The 17,165-nt window shown below is 43.2% G+C and overlaps 1 protein-coding gene across 1 annotated transcript; it reads right to left on the bottom strand.

The window, feature by feature from the left end:
• Window positions 1–324: 324 nt before the first annotated feature.
• On the bottom strand, window positions 325–576 carry LOC133911045 (histone H2B.7-like). The gene has a single exon (XM_062353270.1). It carries the CDS (start codon window positions 574–576, stop codon window positions 325–327), a length of 252 nt encoding a protein of 83 aa, XP_062209254.1.
• Between the last annotated feature and the right edge of the window lie 16,589 nt (window positions 577–17,165).

Genomic DNA, 17,165 nt, shown 5'->3' with positions numbered 1-17,165 from the left:
TAAAGTAGTACATGAACCATTACACTGGAAATTTCACATTCACTTCCAGATTTCTGTCATGTAGTTTTTCACATCAATAAACTAACCACAAAGCACAGTGCAATCGCAGGAACAACATCATATAACATAAATGAGAATAATGGACCAGGCACTATTACTATTCTAGATTGATCGGGTCATTGTTCCAGAAGCACCACAATTTATATCGCAACCCAACTACAAACAAACCATTCATTCCATTTCACTACAACTACTGCCTTACCAGATAAACTAAGCCACAACTACCAACACCATCCAGCTACTACTAATATAGCTAGAGGCAACCTAAGACGAGGTGAACTTGGTGATGCCCTTGGTGCCCATGGAGACAGCATGCTTGGCGAGCTCCCCTGGGAGAACGAGGCAGACGGAGGTCTGGATCTCATGGGAGGTGATGGTGGGCTTCTTGTTGTAGCGGGCGAGCTTGGTGGAGCCGCTTCTCTGCCTTGGGCTTCTTCCCCGCTGGGCCTTCTCCGCAGCGAGCTCCTCCTCCACAGGCTTCTTTGCCGCCGGCTTCTTCTCCGCCTTGGGCGCCATGCGTGTGGCTCGGGTCCCACTCGGTCGGGTTTGGATCGCTGTGTGAAGGGAAGAGTAGAGGTGTGCAATACGTTTATAGACCAGGAGTGGTGGGTGTTGATTAGTGCAAGGGTAGCAACCGCGGATCACTGATGTGGCGGGGTGTGAGGCATTGGTTCTGCTTCAAGTGGACGACTGCGATGGGATTCGACGTTGATCGCTGACGTGGTCACAATGTGGGCAAGGCAGAGAGGTGAGGGCTCTCTTCTTTTTGGCGGTCTGTATTACATACGGCTTCATGTTTATTTTCTCATACGGCTCCAAACAAGGTCACAGTGTGTCCCACTTCTGCCTGGCTATTTTCTGAGACGGCTTATATTTGGAGCTATCTGTACTAATTTTACGGACAGGTCCTGTTGGAGTCGACTGTGATATTTTTTTTATTACAGATAGCTCCAAATATAAGCCGTCTGTATTAATATTATAGAAGGTTCCAAATGGGAGTCGTCTGTACTAAAAGCGTCCCACCACTTCTGAACGCGTATAGTCATCATTACATACTATTCATTTTTAGAGCCGTTTGTGATAATATTTGTACAGATGGCTCCATAGAACCATCTGAGCAGGGATGTCTCACTAAATCATTTATTTAGTAGTGGTTGCTAAGAAGAGAGGAGCATGAAGTGGAGTGTGCAAGAAGGGGGAAATATATATCCTCGCTCGACTCAGTAGAGTCTCTGTTGTATTTTCTTTTGCTTCATGAAATAAATCTCCTTATCTAAAAAAATAATTTCTTTTTAAAAATTACCATTTAAAAATTATATGGGGCTTGTGTGGTCACATTGTTTAAAGAAACAACCTATGTGGCCATGCGGTCGACACAAGGCCACAACAACATTGCCTTATGCGGTGGCGATACATAGTTTGTGTTGCAATTTCGTCAGTCGACGAAGCTTGTGTTGAGTAATCGTGTGCTAGTGTAACACCCTACTTTACAACTAAGTCTAATTATATGAAAATAGGAAATTTTGGCAGTATTTCCTCTATAGGGAGGTATAACTGACCAAAAAAAAGATCACAGACAGATAATATATGTATAACCAGCATATATAGCAAACTTCACGACGCTACCAGCGTCTTACCACAACATAAACAAAAAACAAACGACAGACCACCACAAACACAACTTATAACACCGGTTGAGCTATCGACATTATGATGAGTTAGTGTGTGCAGCTACCAAGACCCGTCCCCAACATGCACGTCAACATCTAAACATACCTGTAAAGATTTAATAGAGGGTGAGATGAGCTCAGTAAGTAACAGCTATGAATATAAACACATCTCACTTAGTTCAAAAGTATTTGGGAATTGAACATTCTTCTCCCATCAACAAGAAAAACACATGGTTTTAAAGAGAATATCATTTCAGAATATTTGTCGAGAAAGTAACGACAAACTTCAACCCGGTCTCCCACAAAAGTATGGCATTCAACTCCCAGAATTCTGTATTTTCCAGATATCATAAAAAAAATGTATGAATGCCATGATGCAACTCCATTTGAGAGCTGGATGATGCTAACATCTCATGCAACTCCATGTACCGGTACGAATCACGCACGATAGCAGTGATCGGCCTTTATCACCATATGAAGTGCATAAATGCATATGTATGCATGTGAATTGACGTCAATTCTTAATTTCCTTTTGAATGACTCATGATAAAAACCACAACTGATTCATGAAGACAAAGGTACAATCCAAATCTATAAGAAAAGCATAGATTTAAATAATCAAATACAACATCATCCATGATTTGAATGAATTAGAAAAATCCATATACTTCAATTTTATTTGCAAAAGAAGTAAGACATGAATATAAACATAGCACGGAATCACACCCCCCACGTTACATCCCTTTTACCAAAAGCGACGAAGAAAATTCGATCAAGAACGTCCGGAAGTGGTACCACCTGTACAGGTATATTATTAGCACTAAAACACATTTAAACACACATAAAATATGAAGCGTCAATCCTACGCCTGAAAACGTCGCATATACGCCTATATTTCGGAAAACCGAACAGAAAACTGTATCACATGAAATGATACACTATTTCCAATTCAGAGTCGAGCCAAAATTCTCACTAATTAGACTTTGCTCCATTGAAGGAAATGGATACTTCGACTCGGATGTCGTATCTTTGAATCAATAGCAATTATCGAAACGAATCAGGCTATTCATCACATGAAATGATACGATAGGAATTGATTGATTTGATTTAATCAGACCACAATCGTCTAGGAATTACCAAGGAATCACCTTCAAAGGATTGACGACGAATCCGACGAAATTACGAAATTTCCAACTTTTCCCTTTTTTCTGTTTTTTTTCTTCCCCTTTTTTCCTTTTCTCTTTTTTCTTTTTCTTCTCTTCTCTTTTCTTTTCTTTTCTCTTTCTTCCTTTCTCTTTCCTGGCTTCTTCTTCCTGGCTGTCTTCTTCGGCCGGCTGATGGCTACTTCTTCCTCGATCAGGCCACAGAGAGAGAGGGAGCGCGGCGGCCGACGGTGACGCACGGCAGGACGGCGTGCAGGCGGTGGCGCTGGTGGGCAGCAGCAGCGCAGCGGCACGCAGTGCACGGCACGGCGACGGCGGCGCGCAACGCAGCGCCCAGACGCGCGGTGAGCAGGAGCGGTGCGGCAGCGGCGCTCTGGCCGGCGACAGCGGGAGGTGTCGCGGCACAGGCGCGCGGCGATGGGGCTCGACGCGCGCGCGCGAGAGAGAAAGAGAGAGAGAGAGAACAGTAGAGACGTCTGGATGGATCGGGTTGAGGGCCAATCCATCCGGTACTTATCCCCCTTTTTTTAATTTTTTTTTAAAACAAGGAACGGTCTAAATTTATTGAGCTTGCTACGGGTCACAAAGTGCTCGGAACGGACATATGAATAGCAAAATGGGTTCATCTTGACGAGATGAACGCAACCACGGTCTCCGATCGTCCATACGAGCAACGGAACAAAAAGTCAAATTTTGGTCAAATCTCTCTCTTTTTTTCTCAAAAAAAATTCGGTATTATATTCTCCCCCCCTTAAAGGAATTCGTCCCCGAATTCTGTCGCTTCCATGGCAAGTAAGGAATAGAGGTAAAATATTTCAAAACTTATGACTCACTAGTCTCAAAGAGCTCAGGATACTCCTTGCGCATTCGTTCTTCAAGTTCCCAAGTTGCTTCTCGTTCTGATTGATTTGTCCAAAGGACTCTCACAAACTTGATAGTTCTCCTTCTTATGACTCGCTCTGAGGAATCCAGAATACGTACTGGGTGACACTTTACGGTTAGGTCTTTCTCTATCATGATTGTTTCAACATCAATTTTATGCTCAGGGTCTCTCAGATATTTTTTTAGCATAGAAACATGGAAGACATTATATACTCCACTCATTGAGTCTGGTTATTCAAGACAGTACGCCAAACTGCCTACTCGGGCTGTGATTAGAAATGGACCAATGTACCTCGGGTTAAGCTTTCCAGAGATACCAAAACGTACAACACCTTTGGTTGGCGACACTCTGAGAAGAACATAGTCACCAACTGTAAATTCTAGGTCTCGTCTCCGGATATCTGCATAGCTCTTCTGTCGACTTTGAGCAGCCAACAGGTTCTGACGTATTTGGTACACCTTTTCTGATGTTTGTTGAACCAAATCGGGACCAAGTAGTGATCTCTCTCCAACAGAATCCCAACACAAAGGGGAAACACACCTTCGACCATACAAGGCCTCAAAAGGAGCCATCCGGATACTTGCTTGATAGCTATTATTATAAGCAAATTCTGCTAAGGCTAGATGATCTTCCCAATTGCCTTTCCAAGATAAGACACAAGCACGAAGCATGTCCTCCAAAGTCTGAATAATCCGCTCAGACTGACCATCCGTCTGAGGGTGGAAGGCTGTGCTAAGAGAAAGTTTTGTGCCCAAGGCACTTTGCAAACTCTGCCAAAACTGAGATACAAATTTGGAATCCCGATCAGAAATGATCGATTTTGGCACACCATGCAACCTCACTATTTCTCTGATATACAAGGGAGCCAAATCATGTGCCGAACTGGTTGTCTTCATTGGGATGAAATGTGAGGATTTGGTAAGCCTATCCACGACAACCCAAATAGCATCTCTGCCTCGAGGTGAACGAGGCAACCCAACAACGAAGTCCATAGTGATATGTTCCCATTTCCATTCTGGGATTTCTAAGGATTGCATTAATCCTGCAGGTCTTTTATGCTCAGCCTTTACTTGTTGGCAGACACCACAAGCTGCAACGTACTTAGCAATATCCATTTTCATCCTTTTCCACCAAAAATTTTGTTTTAGGTCTCGATACATTTTGGTTTCACCTGGATGAATAGTATAAGGAGTCCGGTGAGCTTCTCTCAATATATCCATTTTCACATCTGCCTTCTGTGGTACACAAAGACGGCCTCCAAAGCATACCGCACCATGCTCATCCACACTAAACTCTTTTGATTTCCCCGCTGAAATTCTCTTTCAAACTTCTAAAAGAAGACGATCATGCTGTTGAGCTTCACGTACACGTTCAAGTATAGCAGATTGGATGATCATTTGAGTTTCTTTCTGCACAGTGCCAGGAAAGCAAAAAGATATCCCCATCCGATCCAAATCTGAATGTAAGGACATTATTGCTTTAGGTACACCTATTCTGCTAAGGGCGTCAGCTACCACATTTGCCTTTCCGGGATGATACTGAATTGTCAGATCATAGTCTTTGATTAATTCTAACCATCTTTGCTGTCTCAAATTCAGATCTCTTTGAGTGAAAATATACTTGAGACTCTTATGATCAGTGAAAATATCACATGACTCCCCATGCAGGTAATGCCTCCAACTCTTCAAGGTAAAAATCACTGCAGCCAATTCTAAGTCATGAGTGGGATAATTCTGTTCATGAGTTTTCAATTGTCTAGAAGCATATGCAATTACCCGACCTTCTTGCATAAGCACACAGCCAAGTCCGATCCGAGAAGCATCGGTGTAAACTGTGAAACGCTTACCACTCTCGGGCAAAGCCAAAATAGGAGCATTCACCAACTTATTCTTTAAGGTTTGGAAACTGACCTCACATTCATCAGTCCATACAAATGGAATGCCTTTTTGAGTAAGTCTAGTCATAGGTTTTGCAATAATGGAGAAATCTTGTACAAAGCGCCGGTAATAGCCAGCGAGTCCAAGAAAACTTCGAATCTCTGTCACATTAGATGGTCTTTGCCATTCTATTACTGCAGCAACATTCTTTGGGTCCACAGTAATACCATGTTGATTAATAACATGACCAAGAAATCTGACTTCTTCGAGCCAAAATGCACATTTCTTTAGCTTCGCATAAAATTTATTCTTTCGAAGAGCCTCCAACACTAAACTGAGGTGCACCTCATGTTCCTCTTTTGACTTGGAATAAATCAATATATCATCGATGAAAACCACCACAAAGACATCCAGATATTCATGGAGCATCCGGTTCATGGCTTCCATAAAAACAGCAGGGGCATTCGTTAGTCCAAAAGACATAACCACATATTCAAAATGCCCATACCTTGTATTGAAAGCCGTCTTCTCAATATCCTCATCTCGGATTCGCAATTGGTGATAACCCGATTGCAAATCAATCTTCGAAAATATCATAGCACCCCTCAACCGATCGAAAAGATCATCAATACGAGGTAGAGGATACTTGTTTTTGATTGTCACTTGATTAAGCGCCCGATAATCCACACAAAGCCTTTTAGTGCCATCTTTCTTTTCCACAAATAACACAGGGGCAGCCCAAGGCGACGTACTCAGTCTGATAAATCCCTTAGCAAGGAGTTCATCTAATTGCTTCTTCAATTCCATTTGTTCCATTGGAGCTATTCGGTACGGGTCTTATAAATAGGTTGTGTACCTAGAATCAACTCAATACGAAAGACTGGTCCTCGTTCAGGAGGTAATGCTGGAAGCTCACTGGGGAAAATATCAGGATAACGACACACTACTGGAATATCTTCCACGCGTAGAGTGACATCCTGCCTTTCAACCAGTGACCAAAGAGCACCAGATTTCCACATCCATCGGTTAGGGAAAATCCTGCACAACATGAAAAGTGCATATGGCAAGGCCTTCCCTTGGAAAGTAATCTCCCCTCCTGATGGAGCTCGCAAGGTGATGATTTTCAAAGAACAAGAGATAATGGCTTGGTATTGGGCAAGCCAATCCATACCAAGAATAACATCGAAGGACTCTAAATTGATTATCACCAAGTTAGTTGTGAATTCCTCATCTCAAATATTTATAACACACCCCGGGCAAACATAAGAACTGGATATAAGACCACTGGGGGAGTTAACTACCACAGATTGCCCAATTTGTTGTACTGATAGTCTCGCTCGTCTAACGAAGTCTACCGAGACAAAGGAAAAGCTAGCTCCAGAATCAAATAAAACATGTGCATCAAAGGAGTCCACGGCTAAGATACATGTCACTACGTCATTGTGACCTTCGGTCTCAGCACTAGGTAAAGTATATAACCCTGAAGGTGTCTGAGATGAAGAGGTTCCTGCAATGTGGGAAGAAGATGCCCCAACCACCGGCAATGTCGGTGTAGAAGTTCCCTGAGGAAGCATAGGTTGATGTGACCAGTAAGGTCCAGTGGGAACTGTAGAAGGAAGATAATACTGCATCGGTGGAGCCATCGGGCCAGTGATGACCGTAGGAGTAGGAGTAGCAGCCAATACATGTGCTGATCCCTTAGATGAAGAAGAACCCCAGAAGAAGAAGATACTGGTTCCCACCTGATACGACTGTTCGGGTTTCTGCGACACACCACATCCTTGTGGCCTGGACGACCACATACTGAACAGTTCCCCTTCCAAGAACATTCACTCTGCATATGTGAATCACCACACTTGAAGCACACCAAACCAAAACCGGGTTTAACCACTGTACGAAATTGGGTACTGGTGCCTGGAGGATGCATCTGAGAGGGTCCACCACGGTATGGTTGGTGATGTTGTTGTCCCTTATACTTCTTATGGATGGGACCACCAAAACGACTCTTCTTCTTTTCTGGTCCTTTACGCTAATCTGCTCCCAATGTCTTGCGAATATCATCAGTGTAAGATTGCTGCAACTCAACACCAGAAGCTTGTTCAACCATAGAGCAAAAATCTGTAACAGCAAAAGCACCAAGGACATGACGGATAAAAGGCTTCAAACCCTGTCTGAAACGTCTGGCCTTCTCTGCATCATCATGGGCTACATGAGGTACAAAGTGCACAATTTAATTAAAGCCCACTTCATACTCTGCCACTGATTTCTAACCTTGTGTATAGTTGTTTAAGTCAATTTGCATTTTGTCTAAAAAAGTAGCTGGATAAAATCTCCTTTCAAATTGCCTGACAAACTCAGACCAGGTAAGATCCCCATGGGCAACAGTTCTGGCTAATTGTACACCTCTCCACCAGATCTGGGCTTCTCCCTTCATCAACTGTATCACATATCTAACCTTGTCTCGAGGCAACACATCAAAAGCATCTAGCTGCATTTCTATATAAGCAAGCCAATCTGCAGCCTGAATTGGAGTTCCTGATCCATCAAAGGAGTCCAATTTCATACTGACCCATTCACGGAGCGTTACCCCACTAGTAGCACTCCCTTCAGGTATCTCACGCGCCACAGCTCTAGCAGCAGCAGGAGTATTTGGAACAGCCTGCCTCAATGCTCTTAGCTCTTCTTGTATCTCCTTCATAGTGGTCATTAGCTCTGCTTGACTGACACTTATTGGTTGAGAGGACTCAACCTCAGCGGCCGATAACTGCGCATCACCACGACCTGGGACTGTTGTACGACTACGACCTGCCTCGTTACCTCGACCAAGACCTCGCACCTTTGGCGGCATAGCTACAAACACCACAATGGATAAGTAAACAAGCACCAAACTGCAAACATACTTCAAACAAATGAACTAAAGGGAATATAGCGGAACAAGGCATATGAAAAGATATGCAAACCCTTTCCCATCCTACATGTGCACGTGTGTCAAGTTATTAACTTCTTATCCTAGAACCTAAAGCCTAGGCTCTGATACCAAACTGTAACACTCTACTTTACAACTAAGTCTAATTATATGAAAATAGGAAATTTTGGTAGCATTTCCTCTATAGGGAGGTATAACTGACCACAAAAAAGATCACAGGCAGACAATATATGATATAACCAGCATAGATAGCAAACTTCACGACGCTACCAGCGTCTTACCACAACATAAACAAAAAACAAACGACAGACCACCACAAACACAACTTATAACACCAGTTGAGCTATCGACATTGTGATGAGGTAGTGTGTGTAGCTACCAAGACCCGTCCCCAACATGCACATCAACATCTAAACATACCTGTAAAGATTTAACAGGGGGTGAGACGAGCTCAGCAAGTAACAGCTATGAATATAAACACATCTCACTTTGGGAATTGAACATTCTTCTCCTATCAACAAGAAAAACACATGGTTTTAAAGAGAATATCATTTCAGAATATTTGTAGAGAAAGTAACGACAAACTTCAACCCGGTCTCTCACAAAAGTATGGCATTAATCTCCCAGAATTCTGTATTCTCCATATATCATAAAAAAAATATGAATGCCATGATGCAACTCCATTTGAGAGCTGGACGATGCCAACATCTCATGCAACTCCATGTACCGGTACGAATCACGCACGATGGCAGTGATCGGCCTTTATCACCATATGAAGTGCATAAATGCATATGTATGCATGTGCATTGACGTTAATTCTTAATTTCCTTTTTAATGACTCATGATAAAAACAACAACTGATTCATGAATACAAAGGCACAATCCAAATCAATAAGAAAAACATAGATTTAAATAATCAAATACAACATCATCCATGATTTGAATGAATTAGAAAAATCCCTCTTTTTAGAAGTAGAACTCTAGACCCAAAACAAACGCGCTACCAAGCTGCGCTACATCCCTTTTCCAAATTGTTGTACAGTGTCTACTTCAATTTTATTTGCAAAAGAAGTAAGACATAAATATAAACATAGCACGGAATCACACCCCCCACGTTACTTGCCTTTTACCAAAAGCGACGAAGAAAATTCAATCAAGAATGTCCGGAAGTGGTACCACCTGTACAGGTATATTATTATCACTAAAACACATTTAAACACACATAAAATATGAAGCGTCAATCCTACGCCTGAAAACGTCGCATATACGCCTATATTTCGGAAAACCGAACAGAAAACTGTATCACATGAAATGATACACTATTTCCAATTCAGAGTCGAGCCAAAATTCTCACTAATTAGACTTTGTTCCGTTGAAGGAAATGAATACTTCGACTCGGATGTCGTATCTTTGAATCAATAGCAATTATCGAAACGAATCAGGCTATTCATCACATGAAATGATACGACAGGAATTGATTGATTTGATTTAATCAAACCACAATCGTCTAGGAATTACCAAGGAATCACCTTCGAAGGATTGATGACGAATCAGACAAAATTACGAAATTTCCAACTTTTCCCTTTTTTTTCTCTTTTTTTTTCTTCCCCTTTTTTCCTTTTCTGTTTTTTCTTTTTCTTCTCTTTTCTTTTCTCTTTCTTCCTTTCTCTTTCCTGGCTTCTTCTTCTTGGCTGTCTTCCTCGGCCGGCTGATGGCTGCTTCTTCCTCGGTCAGGCCACAGAGAGAGAGGGAGCACGGCGGCCGGCGGCGGCGCACGGCAGGACGGCGTGCAGGCGGTGGCGCCGGCGGGCAGCAACAGCGCAGCGCGCGGCGACGGAGCTCGGGGCGCAACAGAGAGAGAGAGAGAGAGAGAGAGAGAGAGAGAGAGAGAGAGAGAGAGAGAGAGACGTCTGGATGGATCGGGTTGAGGGCCGATCCATCCGATACTTATCCCTTTTTTTATTTTTTTTAAATAACGAACGGTGTAAAATTATTTGACTTGCTACGGGTCACAAAGTGCTCGGAATGGACATATGAATAGCAAAATGGGTTCGTCTCGATGAGATGAACGCAACCACGGTCTCCGATCATCTATACGAGCAACGGAACAAAAAGTCAAATTTTGGTCAAATCTCCCTCTCTTTTTTTCTCAAAAAAAATTCGGTATTACAGCCAGACACTGGTTTATTTTGAAAATTTTTAGGGCAGCATTTTATTTCTGCGAATACCGACCAAAAAATGATTATTGCAAAAAAATTCTCGTCTGGATCGGTTCTCTGGAAGACGGTGAGGTACCTTGGTGGAGTGCAACCCATTGTGAAATCTCCTGGAACGACGATCGTCTTGGCTCCTTGGTCGACCAAGACCTGGTTGTGCGTACGTGCGTGCATGGACACGATCACACGATCGATGTGAGACACCAGAATTGATTATGGGGATGTAGAAGAATTTGTGACTTTGTTAGGGTTCCGGTACGATGCTTCTTATCTACCTTGACGGTGTTTTCCATCTTCTCGACAACTCTTAGGACTAAGGACTTAATCTCGGCAGTGAAAGATCGGTTCTGCAGGATGAGGTAGCAGTAGTCGTTGTCTCCTAAGTCCCCACGACGAACAAAGAGCTGGACATGACGTCCCTACGTTCTGCAGCAGAAACGCAGTGCAGGGCCTGTGACTGTTCATGCGTATATATCACATCGTGCCACCGTTACGTTATTAAATATTCCCTCCGATCTCAAATATAAATCTATTTAGTTTTGTGCTATAAGTCAAATCTTTTTAACTTTTATTATCATAAAAAATCATATAGATTGACAATTTAAGATCGATGTTACTAAATTCATCATTAAAAATGCATTCATAATATAAAACTCTAGTTATTTAAAATAACATTTTTTATAAATATTATTAGTCAAAATGTAATATTAGAGACTGTATCGATGTGCTAATATACTTGTATTTGGGATCATAGGAAGTACTACCTTGTTCAATGGACACTACTACAAAACATGTCATCAGTGGCGGTTTAAAATTATCATCAGTGGCAGGTATTGAACTACCACTGATTACTCAGCTTTGATAGCCAGTGCCTATCAGTGCTAGTTTTGGAACCGGTACTGAAAGTTCCCATCACTATCGGTTTGTGGATCCAACCGGTAGTGATGGTATTTTTTAAAAAAAGAAAAAGAAAAAAGATGAGCTGTTGCGCTGCCGCACCCGCTCCTCGCCATGGCCGCTCCGCCGCGCGTGCCCTACAGAGAAAAATGCTGTGGCACGAAGGCCACCACTACAGACTCGCAACACCTAGGCTCGGGCTTAGCTGCACCCCTCGCCTCGCAGTAGCTGCGCCTCACCCCCGTCGCCTTGCGCTAGCCTCTAGTACTACTAATGACGATGGCGTGGGCTAGGGCGAAGGCACCCCCGGCCTGGATTCCTCTCACCTCCATGGATCTGGTGAGCTCGAGGTAGCAACGTGTGAATCCACCCACTACCAAGGCCACCTCCTCCATGGACCCCATTGCAGCCACCGTGTGCCTCCATGGATCCCGTCGTGGCCACCGTCTCCATGGATCCTGCCATAGTTGCTGCCTCCATGGATCCCACCGTGGCCATCGTGGAATGGTCCTCATCGACGTGGTCACGGGTGGAGCTAGCCTCCCACCTCGCCGCCAACTTCCCTATCCCCCACACATCTTCCAGACCTCGCCACCATCGCTCAGTGTGGAGGAGAACCAGAGAGAAGAGAGCCGAGAACGAGAGAGAGGATAGATAGAGACACTGGTGAAAGAGATAAGAAGGGGAGAGAGATATGGTTTGGCTCGGATGGGTGAGACATAGAAATATCTCGGCCTGAGTTGGTTTGGCTGGTTGGTACTAGTAATCATCAGTGCCAGTTCTTAGCGATTCCATCATAGTTTGGGCGTGGGAGGTTAAGAACTGGTAGTGATACATTTGCATTGTCGGTTCTTGCACAACCGATAATGATGAGCCACCATTTATGGACAATTCTGTAGTAGTGGGACCTGCAAGTGGAGCACATGTTTGAACCACTCCAGCTGCATGTCTAGTGAGTCGGGCGTTATATATGAACTGTACAACTGTATGAGGGCCGGGTCAAGCCTCATCTCCCTGAAGAAATTCATACTCACAGCCGTTGCGCCGACCACCGCGAAGTTCGCCCCATGCCGGATGCCCTCCACCTCCTGCCGCCGGCGAGGAATGGTGTCGAGAATGTCTGCCCCAGCGCCTCTGTTGTGTTCAATAGTAGCGATGCACATTTTAATTTGTATAGTACATATGTACATACGTATAGCGTGCGTATCAACTATGGAACCAACCAACATATGAGGTCGACGATGAGCCTTTTGTTGCAGAAGCGGCCAGTGGGGTGGTGGAAGAAGGTCTCACCGTATGGGTGTGTAGCGGCAGGCACTACTTCAAAACTAGTTATTACAGACGAATTTTAAACCATACCACAGGTTTCGTCTCTACAAAAGTGTATGTGATATTGACCTTGTTACACACGGTTTCAGCTTCGTCTATAACAAAGCTACACACAGACATGTTAGAGTCATAGATGGAGTTTTTTTTTAAACCATCTGTGTGACCCTTACCCCATATAAGCAAATTTGCTTCCTAGCTGCCCTCAAGTTAGGCATACACATTTTCATGATTCACAAATTAAATAACACATTGACACATTATTTAGAATACCGTTCACACATTGTTCATAACATCTATCACACATTATTCATTAAACAAAACACATGCATTTACATATCACAAGGGTTAAGAATATCAAGCAGATGCACATCACACATGGTTCATAACACATAAACCTACCTAGCTAAACACACTACCTAGCTATGCATCATGATCGATGTTGTCTTCCAAAAGTACAAAATGACAGATATTATGGTGATGCCACCTTCCAGAATGATGAAATGTGATCAATAAACTTAGGTCAATCGACACCGTCTTTCAAAAAGACGAGATGATAGACATCATCTTATCCTCTTGCACTTCAACACAATTTCAACCCAAGCGTCATCTTCAATGAGCAGCTCGCAGTCATCTTCAATAACAAGCAGGTTGTGTGTGTGGGAAGCCAAAAGAGCCTGGGGAGATGAGCGGTCAAATTTGAACAAGTTTGCAAGTCTTTAAATGCATATGGGTTTTGATAAAATCCATCTATGTCTATCATTCAGACACAGACGAATCTTACAAGAAACCATATATGATGATATCATAGATGGTTTTCGTGTAACGCCATCTGTGTCTATATGATAGTAACTTATGGATTTATAAAAACCGTCTGTGAGACGGCAGTTCTATTACATACATGTCTGTCTTAGCAATGTTCGAGGGTATTTTATTAGTGACTAGTCCTAACAAACCTTCTGTGACACATCGTCTACTTTCACTGATTATGTGGTAGTCGGGTGCGTTGGGGTAGAAGCTGATGAAGTTGCCGACGTTGTTGACAAAGTCATTGAAGCTGAACAGGCGCATGTAGCAAGAAGCATCACCACCAGCCGACACGGAGGCATACAGACCACTACTACAGGAAGGGTCATCCCTACCCTGCTTTCATTATCGGTTCAAAAATAACAGGTAGTGATAAGGTATCACTACCACTTCAAAAACCGAATCGACATATCTAACTATGAGCCATTAAAAACTAGTAGTGATAGTTGATATCACCGCTGGTTCACTGCTGGTTTGGAATAAGAAGGCAGGGATAGTCCTGATCACTACCAGTTCATAAACTCACTGATAGAATAATAAATGAGCAAATACGAACTGTATCACTACCAGTTCATAAGCTCATCGACAAAGCAATATTTGAGCCAATACAAGCCAGCAGTGACAATCCTTATCTCTGTTGGTTCGTATTCCAAACTGGTAGAGTTACTTTGCTGCCAGTTTGTATTCCAAACAGAAAGTAATACTATTGGTATCATTGCCGGTTCATATTTCGAACCGGCAGTGATAATCCTTCTATAAATCATGAGCCCACCTCCCTCACTCCACTCCCCATCTCACTTTGCTCCCATCTCCAGAATTCGATCCTGACGGGTAGTGGCGGTCGAAGTGGTGCGATGGTCACAATCACCACTTTGACTGTCTCTACCCCTCGGGTCCATCTTCCTTGTCCTCTGAGCCCATCGCTGACCTTGCGGCCTCCCTCATTTCCCCGAACCATCTCCCGGGCCCATGGCCGACCTTGCTGTCTCCCGAGCCTGTTGGCTCATCTCCCAAGCTCATCTCCCCATCTCCCCATCTTCGTCTCCTCCACTAAAAAAATGGCAAGTTGAGTGTCAAATATCATGTCAATAGGTAGATCTAAATGAGTGGCAGAAAACAAATTTGCTTCAAGATAATTATGTTTTCAACATTGTCACACCCTAATTTTCAGATTTCACAAATTTCTAAAATTTTCTAAGATTATTGAACAGCTTCACCAGTAGAATAGGTTTTAAACCTATTTTCATAAACAATCAATCAAAATAGGTTATTATTTTGTGTGCATTACATGCTGAGTTTTGTTAAGAGCCAGATAAATGCATTAATGTTCTTTTTCTTTTTCTTTCTCTTTGGTGTTTTGAGTGAAAAAGATTTTGAAAAGGTTTTTACAAAATTCTGTAGTAAACTAGTTAAGGATCTTAATGGATGGAATTCAAAATCTTTGAATTCATCACCAATTCAATCCTTGATCATACCCGATCCATCTCTAGTTCAATTCAAATCTTATCCAAATCTTTGTTTAAAGCCAATCTCTCCTCTTTCTCAAATTCTACCCAAATCCAAATTCAAATTCCTTATCTACTCCTATTCTTGTTCAACCTCATTTTTTGTTTCTCTTAAATTCACTCCAAGCTCAATTCAAATTCAAACCCTATTCAAATTTCTCTGCAAAAGTTTCTTTTTCTAAAACCCAAGATATGGTTTTAGTGTCATTGGGCCCAATCCTATCCACTCCCAAGCTCTTGGTTGGTACACAAGTCTTCCAGAAGCCCCAAACACAAAGGTTCCACGAAATCTGTAAATTTTCGCGGAGTCCTGGACAGCCTTATCTTCCCATGAAATTTCGGAGTTGAAAACGACCTCAAATACAAATCTTGACAATACCAAAGTTGTAGGTATCGTCGAGAGTTTTGATTTGAACCCATGTAAGTCCTCGTTTGGATAATGGAGCTAGGAGGTATGCCCCTCGAAATCAGTGTTACCCAGATAAGTCTGAGTTTAAACAATTTATCTTGTGGTGCATTTTTGAAAATTAAGATAGCGTTTCAAAATTTTCAATGAATACCAAAGTTGTAGATATTTTTGATTAATACAATTTAGAGTCTAGAAACGTCCAATTTGGGTCTGGACGATGGAGATACCATCCTTGAAATAGAGAGCTGCGTAAAAGGAAATCCTAACCGACTTGAACTCAAACCCGATTCGTGTTCGGCTTGGACTCCACCTCAACCAGCCACCCCTAGCTCTAAATAGGAGTTACACGTCCTCTCTTATCCCTATTCCATACCCTCAAACCCTAGACACTTCTGCTGCCCTGTCCGTGCACCGACGTTCGCCGGAGCTACCACCGCCGTCTGTGATGCGCTACCTCGTTGTCTTCTCCACGAATCCCCCTTCCTCGACCATTGAAGAAAGGTGAGGACCCCTTCTTATCCTCCCTTATTATTGTTTTATCATCATACTAAGTCACTAGCCAAGCCCTAGCCCGAGCTAAAGCCCGATCTACGCAGTCATGGTCGTCGCCGTCGTGGACAGCCGCGCCATCATCGATTGGCATCGATGTTCCCAGCTGACCAGAGGTCAAATTGCCATGCCCTTTCACCAGCGTATGACCCATGATGTTTCCCATAACCTCACCAACTAGGTCAGCCAGTAGAGCAGCCAAACCACCAGAATCAAGGTCGACATGCCATTGTCCGATTTCTAGACACGTTCTGCGCGCGCACCGGATTTGCATTCACGTTCCTCATCAATCCAAAAGCCGTATGGATACACCAACCACGTCATGGCATGTCCTATCAAGTCTTCTACGTGACCCCAGGAGCCCATCCCTGTCTGTGCAGCGACACGACCATAACACAATTGCCAACCATCACATATCTCATCTCTACTGATTGTTGTTCCTCTCAAGGGATGATCTACCAAAACCCATGTCGTAGTGTTGTGTTCCCAGGAAATATGAACATCTTTGTTTAAACGGTTTCTCAAATTTCATAGTCGATCTCCTAGAACAAGAGCATCTTTGTTGCTGCATCTGTTCGTGGTCACCACTAAACCTAGCAGCAATCATCGCTATTTTGCCGCTACCTCGGACGACCCCTTCCAAAACCAACCATACCATTGACTTAGTCTTTCCATGTTCTATGTTATGTTTCCCTCATTTCACTGAAACACCATCGAAGCCTGACATCGATGTCAGTGGCTACGCGCCCGATCGCCATCTCCGACGAAACCCGAACCACCGCCACTACACAGAGTCACCGATAGTATCCTTAACCTAGAAGCGCAACCTCTGGACATTTGATCCATCATGGGTGGTCGAGACTAGATCTCAGCGTAT

Source organism: Phragmites australis, chromosome 3 (genome assembly GCF_958298935.1).
Source record: "Phragmites australis chromosome 3, lpPhrAust1.1, whole genome shotgun sequence".
Classification (NCBI taxonomy): domain Eukaryota; kingdom Viridiplantae; phylum Streptophyta; class Magnoliopsida; order Poales; family Poaceae; genus Phragmites; species Phragmites australis.
Note: the sequence above shows the minus strand (reverse complement) of the source record. Positions and strands in the feature narration are given on the sequence as shown.